Raw genomic sequence first — 18,083 nt, 5'->3', positions numbered from 1 at the left:
ACTTGTTAGACCAGCCTGATATTCTAGTAAACTGTTCCTATACTTTTTGACCAGCCTGATATTCTAGTAAACTGTTTCCTATACACTTGTTAGACCAGCCTGATATTCTAGTAAAACTGTTGCTTTGTTACAGATGGTGATTAGCTGTGTAGTAACACCGCAATGACACTACTGTATGCTCACGTTGCGACATTAGTCACTTCATTGTTTTGTAATTGTATAGTCATGGAATTAAACAGTTTACATTGTTACACATTTTAAATATAGGTCTATATAAAGGAGTAAAAGGTTATGGTTGCGTCCMAATATTTTCTTTTTTTCTCCAAAAGTGTGTTCACTTCCCTTCATTGATTTGAAAGGAAATGACTGTTATATGGAAACTCCCTCTAGCCTGTGTCTACACCAATCCCATACTTCTACATGTGTGGGGAGTAGTGAACGAGTGCACAGGAAGGATAGCTTATTGGGCCGCAACCTATATATTGTGAGAGTACACTGAGAGCAAATGTGCACCACCATATTGGCTCTTTTTGTGCTTCAGGGACTTAAAAGCACACTACTTGATTATGAATAAATGAACAAAAAYGACTATTACAGTAATTTTGCCTGTCTCATTTTTATCATGACTGACTAAAGTAAATTATCCTACCGTAAGTTTCTTAGCAACACGGCCACATACTTGGTCTTTAKTCATTTATATTCCTTTTGAAGAAAATGACACCTGGTTTTCTATATCAAAGACCCCGCTAGTTCTTTGGCATTTGGGCATTTTTCACACAAACAGTATATATGCTGTGTTGTACTGAAATAATGGCTTTCTCAGTAATTTAGTTCATCAACTTTCTGAAACATAAACACAGAAGAAAGACTAGGTGAGCTATTACTTGTGTGTGCTATATCCTATCCTCTTATCTCCTGCTGCGGGGAGAGGAGTAGAGGCAATCAGGATGAAGACTTCTCCACAGCAATGATCTCTTACTGCAGCAGTAATGATAGTCCTTCACCTGGAGAAAAACGCCACAAACCAAGGCCCTCAGGCAGACCCACACACACAGAGCTAACCATTGCAGGAGATGAGAGGTGGTATTATAACACAGTACCTACAAACAACGAAAGATGTCTCGCAAAGAAAATCTACTGCTCTACTGCTGTTTGCCTACCTGAGGAAAAACTCAGTGAGACAGACATGACTGGGATAGTCATTTACCAACACAAGACTTCCAAAGCAACACAATAGTAGCTACTCACTTTTAAGCCTTACCCACCTCAAGTTAATTTAGCAAAGCAGCATTGTCCAATGGGTAACATATTGACTGTTTACCAATTTGAGAAAGTCAAAGACACAATTCCCACTCCCCTAGCCCCTACCATTATATAAGGCATGTATTCTAAGTGGTGTCCTACTATGGACATGGGAACATAGGCCCAGTGGAGGTTCCCATCATCATGACTTGACTACTGGGTCAAAGGTCAGCTCACCTGCTCCAGTTTCCAGTGGAACTCTGCGGGGCGGAAATTGTCCACCTGGGTGAAGTCTCTCCTGAGTAGGAACACCAGACGGCAGTTGTGGACGTACAGGGAGTAGTGATGCCTGTTCATCTCTGCACAAGGATACGGAAAAACATAGATACTTTACTTCTACTGTATGAAACTATAATTATATTGGACTTTATCCGACTATATTATATAATGGACCTTATCTGACCAAAAAGCTATATTCCAGTTAAGAGTGAAAATAAATGATATTCTACAAATGCTCTCCTAAAGCAGTGCTCTATCTAAAAGGATGTCTGTCATTATGGGCAAAGGGGCTTGTTAATGCGGTACGTCCTGTAAATGCTATTGACATGTGCCATTTTGAAATAAATCCTGCCACCTTCACGAGGCTGCTCAATAAATGTCACATGCTCCCTGTGCCATTGTCGCATCATAACCCCCCCCCCCCCGTGCTTTTCCTGGGAGCCGCTGGGCTGACACAGGGCTCTTTTGGCCGTGCGTATTGATGGACCCTCCTTTTCTCTCAGTGTGAGCGGCGTGATCGATGGGATCAATAAGAGCCTGTCAGGCTGCCTGTCTCCAGCCAAACCCTCACAGCCAAACCCTCACATCAATAAGGCTGCCTGTCTCCAGCCAAACCCTCACAGCCAAACCCTCCATCAATAAGCGCCTGTCTCCAGCCAAACCCCTCACATCAATAAGGCTGCCTGTCTCCAGCCAAACCCTCACAGCCAAACCCTCACATCATAAGGCTGCCTGTCTCCAGCCAAACCCTCCACAGCCAAAACCCTCACAATCAATAAGGCTGGCCTTTCTCCAGCCAAACCTCTCACATCATAAGGCTGGCTGTTCCCCAGCAAACCCTCACAGCCAAACCTCACCATCAATAAGGCTTGCCTGTCTTCCAGCCAAACCCTCACAGCAAACCCTCACATCAATAAGACTCGCTGTCCCAAGCCAAACCCTCACATCAATAAGGCTGCCTGTCTCCAGCCAAAACCCTCACAGCCAAACCCTCACATCAATAAGGCTGCCTGTCTCCAGCCAAACCCTCACAGCTTCACTCAATCTAACTCTGTAACTAGAAGTGGTCGACAGACGACAAAACAATCTGTGCATCTATGTGACTACCACCATCAACCCCCAAAAAGTGTGTGAATACTTTCTAAAAGCACTGTATGTGACTACGCCATCACTACTCCAGATTTGGCACAAAATGTCCCTGTGTCCCACATTGGACACCAACTGTCCTGACGTTGGACAGCATTTGCTACTGTGCTACAACGCACCTTTTGAAATCATCATAATAAATAGTAGCTAAAGGTCTTTGGTTAATTTTTGGGGTTCTAAACCATAAATGGTAGCTGTAAAAATTACATTGACTTTCTCTCAAAATCACGTGACAGGAAACAAAAAGCCTCACCACCATAAAATCCTGATTTCATGAACAATGACCTAGGATGGACTAAATCTCCCAACTCAACTCCTTCCTGTTCTCACCGGTCTTGTCGGAGTTGCAGAGCAGGGTCTCCTTCTCAGCTCTCAGACCGGGGCTGGGCCCGTGTTTCATCCACGTGGCGATGGTGAACTGGTCAGTCAGGTTCTGTGGAACCACCCGCTCTGGCACGTTGGCCGCCTGCCGCCCGTCGAAGTTGAAGATGAGGTCACTGTCCCGCCCGCTGTCCGTCAGCAGTGAGGCCGTCCAATTGGTGGAGACGCTGGGGGCGGGGAGGAGGTCCGTGCTGCCGGACGCCGCACCTAGAAGAGGAATTGAAAACGAGTATAATCAGTCGGTGACATCCTCACACACGAAAAGTGGCACCAGGTTAAAAGGAGACTGATCAGATTCAAAATCACCTTTATTCACCAAGTACATTTACACATACTCAGAACTTTACTTGGTGATATGGTGCTGCTAGTGAAAGACAAAATACAGACAACAGAGTTTAAACAAAGTTTACATACAAGTAGGTAGAGTGAGCATAGAGCTATTAGAGAATGAACAGATATACAAATGTATAGTGTGTATATGGTTGATATACAGTGGATGTACTGTACACATTTACTGACACAGTATTTCTAACGTTTGACTTGGAAGTTATCTAAAACCCTCTAATCCTACGATGTCCATGCAAGGTGTTTAGAAGTTTAGTGAGTTTAGAATGCAACAGTACAGAAATAKGATGTGGAACTGTTGTGAACTGAACAGTTTTCTATGGTTAAGATATTTCACAGCATCAACCTCTCCATGTCACACAAGGGGTGACTGTCTGAAGCTGATGAGTGGTGAATGACCCAGTTTGTTAGGACCCTTGGTTCTCACCACCAAATTCCCGCCCTGCCCACCCTTCAGAAGAAACAAGCTGGCTCTTTTAAGCTATACAACATTTATGTCTATCAATTGATAGGCCAGCATAAATACACACCCAGGCCTCTTAACTCTCTCAGGACTTTCACTGTGATCGTGAGAAGTTGATGAGATTCAGTCTCATACTCTCACTATGTACAGTTTTCAGAGGGGTTGTCAAMTCCATGACCCCTCTCTTCTTTTCATCTTTTTTTAAAACAAACATTTCATATTGGGCCATAGGATGTTGTTTGTTTAAGTGTTTGTTTAAGCCACCTTTAAGTGGCTCTAAAAATAATATGGTGGCCCTCTTGAGCAATATCTGTGCACTCTATTTACAGTATGTGTACCGATATTTGTACTCTCACAGAAATCAATGTTGCTCGGAAAAAAAGGTAACACTTTATTTGGATAGTCCATTTGTAGATACTCAGTAACATTTCAACTAACGATCCTAACCTTAACCCTTGCTCTAACTCTTACTCTACACCTAACCCTAACCTTAACACTAACCCTAACCTTAACACTAACCCTAACCTTAACACTAACCCTAACCTTAACACTAACCGTAACCATAGCAAGCAGTTTCTTGTCAACAGATAGTTTGTTGCTAGCATGAACATCTGTAGAACATCTGCAGATGGGAAATCCAAATAAAGTGTGACTAATTAATCTTTTTACAATGTGTTTTATTGCATATTAGATAATGATTATTGAGCTTTGGAAAAGTTCCTGGCTTGCAAACTTTGCATACTAAAGAAGTATGGAAATCACTTTGCATACTAAAGAAGTATGGAAATCACTTTGCATACTAAAGAAGTATGGAAATCACTTTGCATACTAAGTCGCTCTGGATAAGAGCGTCTGCTAAATGACTTAAATGTAAATGTAAATGTAAAGAAGTATGGAAATCACTTTGCATACTAAAGAAGTATGGAAATCACTTTGCATACTAAAGAAGTATGGAAATCACTTTACATACTAAAGAAGTATGGAAATCCAAATGAGTATATGAGGATATTAAGTATGCCTGTGTAGCCATCATTACACAAACACTTAAAGACTTAGACTAGAGTCCACCAATGAACTGTTATTGCTGCATATTGAATTGTTCAAACCAACCATACTACGCTTCAGTTTTACACAACAGGAAAATAAATCCAAGAAATATAGTACAAATCTGAGACATTTCACATTGAACATTTTCACTTATTAATAAAAATGATTCATATGGTTGATTTAATATACACTTTCCTATGTGTTACAAATTACAATTAAATACCTCTACTTGTTTATAATTTGACTGTTAGATATTGGTGGGAATCAACAAGGCAGAAAATGTGAAATTAGAGTAAATAATGGGACGCAATTGTCTGTATGACTTCACTAGTTATAAGTGTAATTATGAATGACACATTATGTAACCGCACACAGGTTGAAATGTTATAGGTACATTTTATTGTTTTMTTTTGTCCTCTCTTTCCTTATTAATTGGCTTACCACAGAGTTTCTGCATGGACTTCTCGGAGTAGGTCTCTCGGTCGCAGCCCTTCCCAATGTGACTGGTCTGCAGCTCTACCATTGCTCTCACCGCCGACAATGGGCCGTCACAAGTCTCCAGGTGCATCTTGGGAAACAGCTGCTTACTTCCTGTCCCGGGCTCGTAGTCCACTTGTTTGTTCCAGCCTGGGAGAAAGAGAGTAGAATATTATTGTAGTTTATTATTCCAATAGAAAATGAATTTGTCCAAATAATTAGAAGGCTAATTCAGATCCCAAGGCTAGCTTGTTAGCACAACAATACACTGAACTCTTTTATCATCATTTTGCTACTTTAAACACAAACATTTCAAAATATAAATGTTTTTATTCCTTCTAAAACAGAACAACAAAATTAAATAAATCACCTAGAAATKATAAATGCATTCAGCCACTGGCCAAATCATTCTCTCCTACTGTTCTATTATTTAACACCTTTTCTGCTCCTGTATGGCTCAGTCGGTAGAGCATGGTGTTTACGCCTCCAGGGTTGTGGGTTTGATTCCCGGGGCCACYCAAATGTAAAATGCATGACTGTWAGTTGCTTTGGTTAAAGGTGTCTGCTGAATGGCATATATTGTTATATACCATTCTGGTTTAGTATTCACTTTGCATGAAGGTCAGTCCTAGGCTAGCTCAACCACAGCRACAATACTACAGAGGCAAAGGGTTCCTCTGAATTGAAGGCATCATGGAGCACACCTCACTAAARCTGAAAGGTGACTTCACACACAAACTTAGGAAGAAGTGAGGTTCTGATACAGGAGGCTATGCTAYGCTAACCAACCGTGCTTGCTAATCCATGTCACACAGCTGTTTTGGCGACACGCATGACAGGGATCTGCTATCATCCCAGCTAGCACAGTGGATCTGGGCCGATTCCAGCTGAAAGTCGGGGCACTCGGCTGAGAGTCAGACTCAGCMGACGTCATGTGGCCCGAGTCTGGGCCACCTTCAGCAGTATTACTTATGGCTAGGATGCGGGGATTGAGCTCGGGCCAATTCCGGWGAGAGTTATCTGGCCCAAATGTATTACTTGGGGCTCGGGCCGATTGGGGCTACTCTCTGGCAGATGATTACACGGGCTACTTTATATAATTAACATTTCATAATTGATTTTTCCATATTTTCTCATTGTTTCTGTGATCAAAAAATGCAGTTAACATTTAAATGAAATTCTTTAAGAGTCCTGTGTMGTATWTTAGTAGATACTTTGTGGAAGGCAAATGATAAGCATTAAAAACTTTGTGGATGGAGTCTCCCGAGTGGCGCAGGGGTCTAAGACACTGCATCGCAGTGCAAACTGCGTTGCTACAGATGCTGGTTCAAGACACGTGCCGGCCGCGTCTGGGAGACCTATGAGGCGACGCACAATTGGCCCAGCATTGTCCGAGTTAGGGGAGGTTTTGGCCGGCCGGGATGTCCTTGTCCCATCATGCTGTAGCGACTCCTGTGGTGGGCCAGGCGCATGCACGCTGACACGGTCACCAGGTGTATGATGTTTTCTCCAAGACAAACTGTTTTTTTGTGGGTGGGTAATATTTGCATGTATAATAGTAAAAATGACTAAATCAGGTAATTTTGTATACATTTATTTACATTTGCATCCGGCTGCTCTGGGGGGATTCTGGTAAGATGCCCGGAAAAGTTGGCTGAATTCCGGTAGACGGAAACGGCCCGATGTATTTTGGCCGATTCTGGGCAGTCATTCATTTTGATTCCGGGCCGAGTCCGACACCCGATTCCGGGCCAATTCAATCAGTTCTGACCCCCCCGGAAGAGGGCCGCTTCTGGGCCGATTCCTCATTGCTAGCTGGGATGGCCTTCCAAATCAAACCAATAACCCTTACCTGAGACAAAAAKAATGAAAGGATGTCCTGTCTGAGCTTAAATTGAATTCAGGTGTTAGACTACTCAGTGTCATGTAGCTAACATTACAATGCTACAATGACAAATGTTGCTATCAATGCTAACGAACACGCTAACATATCACCACAAAGGGATTMATTTGACAYGAATCACTGCCCAATTATGTCACAAACAACATGTTTAATTACAGGCATCTCTCAAAATATATTATTGATTATTATTGACCAAGCTCAGCTCACTCCAGGTAAGATATTCTACTTCAGAGAGTGTCTTTATCAAAGGGATGTGTAGTCCAGGCAGGGAGTCCCCAGCAGGGACTCCCCAGCAGGCCTTTTCACCACCACAGGCAATATGAGAGTCAAATCGCCTCTGCTGATTGGGCCAGAAGAATCGCAGAATCGCACTAGGAAGAGAATTGGGGGGAATAGAATCTGAAATTAAGTCGAACAGTAGAATAAGAAAAGGAGTGTGGAAGTGGAATAAATAAGAATACATTTGAAGTGCTGAGGCAACATCGTCAGAAGAAGTCTAGAGTGACGTTGATGGTTCTCTACCAGAACAAAGTGATACCAGATTGCCAGAAAATGGCGAGAGAATGGGATGGGCGGCTGTAAAGATCAACCATGATAGGTGGCATATGAGCAGAAAGATGGCAGATAGAGAGAAGGTAGATGTAGTGTGAGAGAGAGAACGAGAGCGATGGTGGAAGACAGAGAACGTGAGAGTAGAAGTACATGCTTAAAGAACATGACAGCTCCATTGCGGGAAGCCCTCCCCACCCCACGGCTTAGTCTGTCATCTTTGTCACCCGGTTTATATTTCGATTACCCTCCATATGTATCTGTGCGCCGCACCCGGTCTTCTTTATAGTCTAGGAAGCAGTAATGGCCATTTTATTACTGTGTGTGGAGCAGAGAGTTGACAGCTGTCGAGTCTGTTCCTTGATATATTCAAGGTCAAACACTCAGAGAAAATAATGACCAGGGAGAGGCAGATAGAGAGAGGATGTTGTTGGAGCAGGTTTATTGTCATGAATCTTGCCCTGTGCCAGCAAATGACCACTCTGCAGAGCTACCTCCAGGGCAAAATTCATTACAATAAATGCCAACGTGCGTTGGTAGACGGCTGGCAAAAGAAATGGTGCAGGAATTTCTCTATTTCACCTGTGATTCTAATTGGGAGTTAAACTCATGTATTAATTTCCTCTTGTGAGAACAATACAATATCTATCTATCCTGGTAATGAAAATATACTAACAGCATTGTCTCGAAGGCCATAGAAATCTTGCAGGCACCAATTTCAAGTAGAACTATGATTTCAATATGCTCTCTGTTTAATTACACAAATCATACTCATTTCATGTGTGCCTTTATTAAGGTCAAATAAATTACTTTATGAAGTATATAGCCATAATATGTTAATGCCTCATTTCATCTTATTTTTATGATTATATAGGTATTGCTCGCATGAGGTAGAATACCTCATGATAAGCTGGAGACCTCACTATCTACCAATAGAGTTTACATCTATATTAYTCGTAGCCATCTATTTACCACCACAAACCGATGCTAGCACTAAGACCGCACTCAATGAGCAGTATAAGGCCATAAGCAAACAAGAAAATGCTCATCCAAGAAACGGCGCTCCTAGTGGCCGCACTTTAATGCAGGCAAACTTAAATCCGTTTTACCTAATTTCTACCAGCATGTTAAATYTGCAACCAGAGGAAAGAAATCTCTAGATCACCTCTACTCCACACACATAGATGCATACAAAGCTCTCCTTCGCCCTCCATTTGGCAAATCTGACCATAATTCTATCCTCCTGATTCCTGCTTACAAGTAACAACTAAAGCAGGAAGTACCAGTGACTAGCTCAATACAGAAGTGGTCAGATGACGCGGATGCTAAGCTACAGGACAGTTTTGCTCGCACAGACTGGAATATGTTCCGGGATTCATCCAATGGCATTGAGGAGTATACCATCTCAGTCACCGGCTTCATCAATAAGTGCATCGACGACGTCGTCCCCTCGGGGACCGTACATACATTTCACAACCAGAAGCCATGGGTTACAGACAACATCCGCATCGTGCTGGAGCTTCCACTTTCAACGAGCGGGACACTAATCCGGACGCTTATAAGAAATCCCGCTCTCTGTAGCCAATGTGAGCAAGACCTTTAAACAGGTCAACATTCACAAAGCCGCGGGGCCTGAAGGATTACCAGGACGTGTACTCAAAGCATGCGTGAACCAACTGTCAAGTGTCTTCACTGACATTTTCAACCTCTCCCTGAACGAGTATGTAATACCTATATGTTTCAAGCAGACCACAATAGTCCATGTGCCCAAGGAAGTGAAGGTAACCTGCCTAAATGATTACCACCCAGTAGCACTCACGTCGGTAGCCATGAAGTGCTTTGAAAGGCTGGTCATGGCTCAAATCAACACCATCATGCCAGAAACCCTAGACCCACTCCAATTCTCATATCACCTCAACAGATCCACAGATGACGCAATCTCAATCTCACTCCACACTACCCTTTCCCACCTGGATAAAAGGAACACCTATGTGAGAATGTTATTCATTGACTACAGCTCAGCGTTCAACACCCTCAAAGTGCCCTCAAAGCTCATCACTAAGCTAAGGACCCTGGGACTAAAAACCTCCCTCTGCAACTGGATCCTGGACTTCCTGACGGGCCGCCCCCCAGGTGGTAAGAGTAGGCAACAACACATCTGCCACGCTGATCCTCAACACTGCTTAGTCCCCTCCTGTACTCCCTGTTAACCCACGACTGCATGGCCAAGCACGACTCCAACACCCTCATTAAGTTTGCTGATGACACAACAGTGGTAGGCCTGATCATCGACAACGATGAGACAGCCTATAGGGAGGAGGTCAGAGACTTGGCAGTGTGGTGCCAGGACAACAACCTCTCCCTCAACGTGAGCAAGACAAAGGAGCTGATCGTGGACTATAGGAAAAGGAGGGCCGGACAGGGACTGAAGTGGAACGGGTTGAGAGTTTCAAGTTCATTGGTGTCCACAGCACCAACAAACTACCAAACACACCAAGACAGTTGTTAAGTGGGCACGACAACACCTATTCCCCCTCAGGAGACTGAAAAGATTTGGCATGGGTCCCCAGATCCTCAAAACGTTCTACAGCTGCACCATTGAGAGCATCCTGACCAGTTGCATTACCCCCTGGTATGCATTACCCCCCAGCATCTGACCGGAAGGCGCTACAGAGGGTAGTTTGTACGGCCCAGTACATCACTTCGTCAAAGCTTCCTGACATCCATGACCTATATACCTATATACCTATATACCTATGTACTAGGCGATGTCAAAGGAAGGACTCCAGCCAGAGGAAGGACTCCAGACCAAAAGGCTCCTTAACAGCTTCTACCCACAAGCCACAAGACTGCTGAACAACTAAACTAATCAAATGGCCATCCCTTTTGTTTTTACACTGCTGCTACTCGCTGTTTATTATCTATGCATAGTCACTTTACAAATTACCTCGATTAACCTGTACCCCCGCACATTGACTCTGTACCGGTACCCCCTGTATCTAGCCTCGTTATTGTTATGTACATTTCTTGTGTTACCTTGTGATTGATTAGATTGTTTATTTAGTAAATGTTTTATTAACTCTATTTCTTGAACTGCATTGTTGGTTAAGTAAGCATTTCACTGTAAGGTCYACACCTGTTGTATTCAGCGCATGTGACAAATACAATTTAATTTAATTTGATATATGTAAGGTTAACAGCTAGCCTATGGTGGATTATGGCTGGAATTATTAGACATTTGAGAGCTTTTGTGTGAGTATAACATATTTATTATCGCTCCGAGGGGAGGACTGATGACTCTTTTCAAACGCAAAGACGGTGGGAATGTGACACTGTACTGTACTTTGCAGTATGTACCGTTGCCATGACATTGAGGACTATTAGATTTAAAAAATGTACAGCTTTATTTGAAGATGACATTTGCAGTGCAGTGTCTCATGGAGAGTTGCCCTTTAGTATCTAGCCATCCCCCACTACTGTGTGAGCCTCCACCCAGATAATGGAACAACTCTGGACACATTTCAAACCACATTTCCAGCAGGAGGAATCACACACTGTCTGTAAAGGTGCAATCTGCGATTGCTGCATCCAGTTATTGGACTTTTACATTAAATACATACGCTGAGTGTACAAAATAAGGCAACTTGACACAACTGTGGGAAACATTGGAGTCAACATGGGCCAGCATCACTGTGGAACACTTTCAACACCTTGTAGAGTCCATGCCCCGAGGAATTGAGGCTGTTCTGAGGGCAAAAGGAGCGGTACAACTCAATATAAGGACGGTGTTCCTAATATTTTGTACACTCAATGTATATACCCAATGGTTCTTCAAGAATATAACTTAGAAATGCCTCTAAAACTTAGTCAATCAAAAACCAAAATATACACTTGTTTTACTCTACTGTTTGTAAACATTGTAATTCTAAACAAACACTGTATAGCCTTAAAACATGGTTAAAACTATAATTTTTATATCATCAATGGTCATTCCTTGCATCCATCCCTCAGCTTTTAACCTAAACAGTGGAGGTGTGGCCATTCTGTCATTGTTTGCCCTTTTAAGAAAGGAGGGATTTCTTCCAATTGGGTTAAGGTGAAATATCCTGCGCATGTTCCTGCATGTTCCTGCCCCAGCCTTTCTTCTCCTGACGTGGCCTACTGACATCTGACAGGGAAGCAGTGGGGGACCCTGTCTGCTTATAAAGACTTTCACTCTGCACATGCTACAGTAGTCCGAGACGAGATCCAGGCAAGTTCCCAAGACACTAAAAGGCTTTCACTCTGCACATGCTACAGTAGTCCGAGACGAGATGCAGGCAAGTTCCCAAGACACTAAAAGGCTTTCACTCTGCACATGCTACAGTAGTCCGAGACGAGATGCAGGCAAGTTCCCAAGACACTAAAAGGCTTTCACTCTGCACATGCTACAGTAGTCCGAGACGAGATGCAGGCAAGTTCCCAAGACACTAAAAGGCTTTCACTCTGCACATGCTACAGTAGTCCGAGACGAGATCCAGGCAAGTTCTCAAGACACTAAAAGGCTTTATTCTGAAACTGCCATGCTAAAAGCCCCTCCTTCCTTCTCTCCCCTATCTATCCTTCTCTCTCTCTCTCTTTCTCTCTGTGTCTAGAATGCCACTGTATCCCCCTCTTCCCTTCTCCACAGGGGCCATTGACCTGGATTGGTCGGGTAAACAGAGTCGAGTCGAAGAGGACTGTAAGATCCAGAGCCAGGAGTGTGATAGTGTAGCTATAAGCCCCCACGGGGATGATGAGAGCTCCTTTTTTCCCTGAAAGCAGACTGCTGTGGCATATGGGCGGAGATGGAGGAAAGAACAGTCCAATGCGACCGCAGAGAATCTAAGAGACATGTTGTGAGAAGTAAAGGAAGGGTTGTTGGTCAAGAATCATGTGGCCCCAATCCGAGCCTGACCTTGGTCTTTGTGTACCAGCTGTGTAGACTTGTTCACCAGCTGTGTAGACTGTCTGGTATGTTCATCTGCAAAAAATTAGAGAACACCCCTAAAATGTCCTTCAATCTGAGTGGAAGCAATCGATTTCTGCTGCTCTTCACCAGATACTCCCGAGTGGTGCAGCGATCTAAAGCACTCCATCCTAGTGCTAGAGGCGTCACTACAGACCCTGGTTCGATACCGGGCTGTATCACAATCGGCCGTGATCGGGAGTCTCATAGGGCGGCGCACAATTGGCCCAGCGTCGTCCGGGTAAGGGAGGGTTTAGCCGGGGTAGGCCGTCATTGTAAAATAAGAATTTGTTCTTAACTGACTTACCTAGTTAAATAAATAACATATAAATACAGTGTTCCTCTAACATGTGGGAACCCACACTACTTATCAAATAATTAGCAACCTGTTAGTAGTATCTTTTGGGATCTGCAACTTAGATCTAAGCAGTGTGTGTACTTCTTTGATTAGACTGACCTTGCCAGCCAGGTTTGCAGACAGGCTTGACGTCGATGTGCACCGCCACACTCTCAGCTGCCCTCTTCTGGCCGCAGTCGAAGGCGGTCACCATGACCTTGTAGCGCTGCTTCTTGTCGTAGCTCAGACGCTCCGTGTTTCTGATGTTGCCTAGAGAAGGAAAATGTCAATGTAAACATGGATGCACTCAAGAAAATCATAGTCACTGATATCTTCTGCAAATATATTGTATTTCTGGAGTCAAAGAATAAACCTATTTTACAATTAATTTTACTGAGTTCCTTTGCCATCTACATCCGCAAGGCTCGTCAGACTCTTAAACCCTTTTGGTTCAGGGAGAAGACTTTTTGTTTTCATGTAGAACCCTCTGTGGAAATGGTCCTACATTGAACCCAAAAGGGTTCTATCTGGAACCAGAAGGGTTCTACCTGGAACCTAAAAGGGTTCTTCAAAGGGTTAGGTTCTAGATAGCTGCTTTTTTTCCTAAGAATGTACCATATAAGGTACCAGTCAAAAGTTTGGACACACCTACTTATTCAAGGGTTTTTCTTTATTTTTACTATTTTGTAGAATAATAGGGAAGACATCAAAACTATGAAATAACACATATGGAATCATGTAGTAACCAAAAAAGTGTTAAAAAAATCCAAATATATTTTAGATTTTAGAATCTTCAAAGTAGCCACCCTTTGCCTTGATGACAGCTTTGCACACGCTTGGCATTCTCTTCACCAGCTTCACCTGGAATGCTTTTCCAACAGTCTTGAAGGAGTTCCCACATATGCTGAGCACTTGTTGGCTGCTTTTACTTCACTCTGCGGTCCGACTCATCCCAAACCATCTCAAGTCGGTTGAGGTCAGGTGATTGTGGAGGCCAGGTCATCTGATGCAGCACTCCATCACTCTCTTTCTTGGTCAAATAGTCCTTACACAGCCTGGAGGTATGTTGGGTCATTGTCCGGTTGAAAAACAAATGATAGTCCCACTAAGTGCAAACCAGATGGGATGGCGTATTGCTACAGAATGCTGTGGTAGCCATGCTGGTTAAGTGTGCCTTGAATTACAAATAAATCACTGACAGTGTCACCAGCAAAGCACCCCCAGACCATCACACCTCCTCCTCCATGCTTCACGGTGGGAACCACACATGCTGAGATCATCTGTTCACCTACTCTGCGTCTCACAAAGACACGGCGGTTGGAACCAACAATTTCAAATTTGGACTCATCAGACCAAAGGACACATTTCCACCAGTCTAATGTCCACTGCTCATGTTTCTTGGCCCAAGCAAGTCTCTTCTTCTTATTGGTGTCCTTTAGTAGTCGTTTCTTTGCAGCAATTAGACCATGAAGGCCTGATTCATGCAGTCTCCTCTGAACAGTTGATGTTGAGATGTGTCTGTTACTTGAACTCTGTGAAGCATTTATTTGGGCTGCAATTTCTGAGGCTGGTAACTCTAATGAACTTATCCTCTGCAGCAGAGGTTACTCTGGGTCTTCCTTTCCTGTTATGAGAGCCATTTTCAATCATAGCGCTTGATGGTTTTTGCGACTGCGCTTGAAGAAACTTTCAAAGTTCTTGACATTTTCTGGATTGACTGACCTTAATGTCTTAAAGTAATGCTGGACTGTCATTTCTCTTTGCTTATTTGAGCTCTTCTTGCCATAATATGAACATGGTCTTTAACCAAATAGGGCTATCTTCTGTATACCACCCCTACCTTGTTACAACACAACTGATTGGCTCAAACACATTAAGAAGGAAAGAAATGTCCACAAATGAACTTTTAACAAGACACACCTGTTAATGCATTCCCGGTGACTACCTCATGAAACTGGTTGAGAGAATGCCAAGAGTGTGCAAAGCGTGTGCATCAAGGCAAAGTGTGGCTGTTTTGAAGAATCTGATATATAACATATATTTTGATTTGTTTAACACTTTTTGGTTACTACATGAATCCATGTTTATTATTTCATAGTTTTTATGTCTTCACTATTATTCTACAATGTAGAAAATAGTAAAAATAAAGAAAAACCCTGGAATGAATAGGTGTGTCCAAACTGAGTTTGAATTTGTTTTCCCACCTTCCCTAAATTTGGTTTATTTTCAGTGTACTCGCTAGCAGCCTCGAGTCAGTTTGGTTGTCTGAGAGTGTGCCTGGGTCTGGATAATAGAGATAGAGCACTAGAGAGGAATTATGGTTTGGCCTCTTTATAGTTGTATCTCTGTGGTCCTGATGCTGTAAAGGAGACAGCGGAGAGGACAGGAGAGGAGAAGAGAGGAGAGGTCAGGAGCAGTGTGAGCCCTCAAACCTGGACAGCGCCACTCCCAGATGGGTACTACGAACATGATGTTCCCTGGAAAAGGAGGATATCTCAGTCTCTCACATCCTTCTGTGAATCTGGGTCGGAGCGTTAGTTGAGTGGTATGTTGTTAGCGCTGATTGTGTTGATTCATGTCATACAGTGAATCAAAAGGAGGCTTTTATTCAGATGAAACACTGTACTGTACTGTACTGTAGTTCCACCGCAATGGCTGTGGTGGTGGTTACACTGGTCTCAATGGCTGTGGTGGTGGTTACACTGGTCTCAATGGCTGTGGTGGTGGTTACACTGGTCTCAATGNGGCCCTATCGGGAGGCTTATAGTTGATTTGCTGATTCTCTCGCCTCTCAGCTAGTGATCTAGCTCTCTCAGACGAACCCTCGCCCCCTTTCTTTAATTACTCACTGGATTATGACTCTCGTTGCTAATGACCTGCTGCTAGCACTCACGCACTCACAAACCAGTGATCTGACACAGAGGCGGGAGAATGAGGAAGAGGAAGATGAAGAGGTTAAGGGTTTTCTCTGAGCTCTTTTTTAGCTTTCTGTTGATTTGTGATATGTTTTTCTACTGTGTGTCTGGATAACGAGCGGCCCAATGAAGGATGGACTACTAGCGGATTGCTAGTGGATAGGTCAAACTTACACATTACAGTTGCTAGTTGCTATGGGAGTTAAGACAAGTTAGATTTTGAATTAAAGTGTTAGGACTGCGTGGCAAAACACGACTCCAACAACATCATTAAGTTTGCTGACGACACAACAGTGGTAGGCCTGATCCCTGACAACAATGAGACAGCCTATAGGGAGGAGGTCAGAGAACTGGCAGTGTGGTGCCAGGACAACAACCTCTCCCTCAATGTGAGCAAGACAAAGGAGCTGATCGTAGACTACAGGAAAAGGCGGGCCAAACAGGTCCCCATTAACATCAACGGGGCTTTAGAGGAGCGGGTCGAGAGCTTCAGGTTCCTTGGCGTCCACATCACCAACAATCTATCATGGTCCAAACACACCAAGACAGTCGTAGAGAGAAGACGACAAAACCTTTTCCCCCTCAGGAGACTGAAAAGATTTGACATGGGCCCCCAGATCCTCAAAAAGTTCGACAGCTGCACCATCGAGAGCATCCTGACCGGTTGCATCACCGCCTGATATGGCAACTGCTCGGCATCTGACCGTAAGGCGCTACAGAGGGTAGTGCGAACGGCCCAGTACATCACTGGGGCCAAGCTTCCTGCCATCCAGGACCTATATAATAGGCGGTGTCAGAGGAAAGCCCATAAAATTATCAGAGACTTCAGTCACCCAAGTCATAGACTGTTTTCTCTGCTACCGCATGGCAAGCGGTACCAGAGCACCAAGTCTACGACCAAAAGGCTCCTTAACAGCTTCTACCCCCAAGCCATAAGACTGCTGAACAATTAATCAAATGGCCACCGGTCTATTTACATTGACCCCCCCCATTTGTTTTTTACACTGCTGCTACTCGCTGTTTATTATCTATGCATAGTCACTTCACCCCTACACTTCACCCCTAAATGACCTCTAACCTGTACCCCCGCAGACTGACTTGGTACCGGTACCCCCTGAATATGGCCTCGTTATTGTGTTACTTGTTATTATTTTTTACTTTAGTTTATTTGGTAAATATTTTCTAAACTCTTCTTGAACTGGACTGTTGGTTAATTAAGGGCTTGTAAGTAAGCATTTCACGGTCTACACTTGTTGTATTCGGTGCATGTGACAAATAAAGTTGGATTTGATTTGTTTTGAATATACTCCACAACAGCCTGAATGAGCTGTAACACACACCATCCAATGGCCTATTAAAGTAATAGCATATACAACACACACACACACACACACACACTGCCTGAAAACAACACTATGGATCAAGCTACGTATGTATGATCTTATGACATTTCTCATACAACAAAAACATTTCTACAGCAGCACCTCATCCTTTCCTTTCTCACAATAACAGTAACCTACACCACCATTTCTGCAGAACCCCTCCGGTCATTTATATTGTTGTGAGGTATTGGCTGTGGCTTCACCACCAAGGGCAGTGCTTATTGCCAGTCACGGTGGACAATTCATTAGAATCCCATTGGACTCTTTCATTAAGATACCAGACCTCCTAATTGCATTTGGGAGATAGCAGAGCCAACCGTGTGACCCCTGCAGCTAATAAACTGCTTTTACAGACATAGACAGACAGAGTAGTCTCTGTCTCTGTCTCTGTGTCTCTCTGTCTCTCTGTCTCTGTGTCTCTCTGTCTCTCTGTCTCTCTGTCTCTCTGTCTCTCTGTCTCTGTCTCTGTCTCTGTCTCTGTCTCTGTCTCTGTCTCTGTCTCTGTCTCTGTCTCTGTCTCTGTCGACAGAGATGAAGAGAGAGAGGAAGAGACGGAGAGAGGAGAGACCGGAGAGACGGAGAGAAGGGAGAGCGGAGAGAGAAGAGAGAGAGAAGAGAGAAGAGAGAGAG

General features: G+C 43.6%; 1 protein-coding gene across 2 annotated transcripts in view; it reads right to left on the bottom strand.

The window, feature by feature from the left end:
* Positions 1 to 18,083, bottom strand: part of clstn2a (calsyntenin 2a) — a 273,040-nt gene that overhangs the window by 40,122 nt on the left and 214,835 nt on the right. For both annotated transcript variants that reach the window (XM_024010315.2, XM_024010316.2), the window contains exons 5-8: positions 13,277 to 13,426; positions 5,345 to 5,530; positions 2,998 to 3,255; positions 1,480 to 1,601 (exon numbers count right to left, since the gene is read on the bottom strand). In XM_024010315.2, the coding sequence (XP_023866083.1) occupies positions 1,480 to 1,601; positions 2,998 to 3,255; positions 5,345 to 5,530; positions 13,277 to 13,426 (716 nt within the window). The remainder of the gene's footprint in view (positions 1 to 1,479; positions 1,602 to 2,997; positions 3,256 to 5,344; positions 5,531 to 13,276; positions 13,427 to 18,083) is intronic.

Source organism: Salvelinus sp. IW2-2015, linkage group LG19, assembly GCF_002910315.2.
Source record: "Salvelinus sp. IW2-2015 linkage group LG19, ASM291031v2, whole genome shotgun sequence".
In the NCBI taxonomy this organism is placed as follows: domain Eukaryota; kingdom Metazoa; phylum Chordata; class Actinopteri; order Salmoniformes; family Salmonidae; genus Salvelinus; species Salvelinus sp. IW2-2015.
The sequence above is the reverse complement of the archived record's forward strand: the minus strand, read 5'-3'. Positions and strand labels throughout refer to the sequence as shown.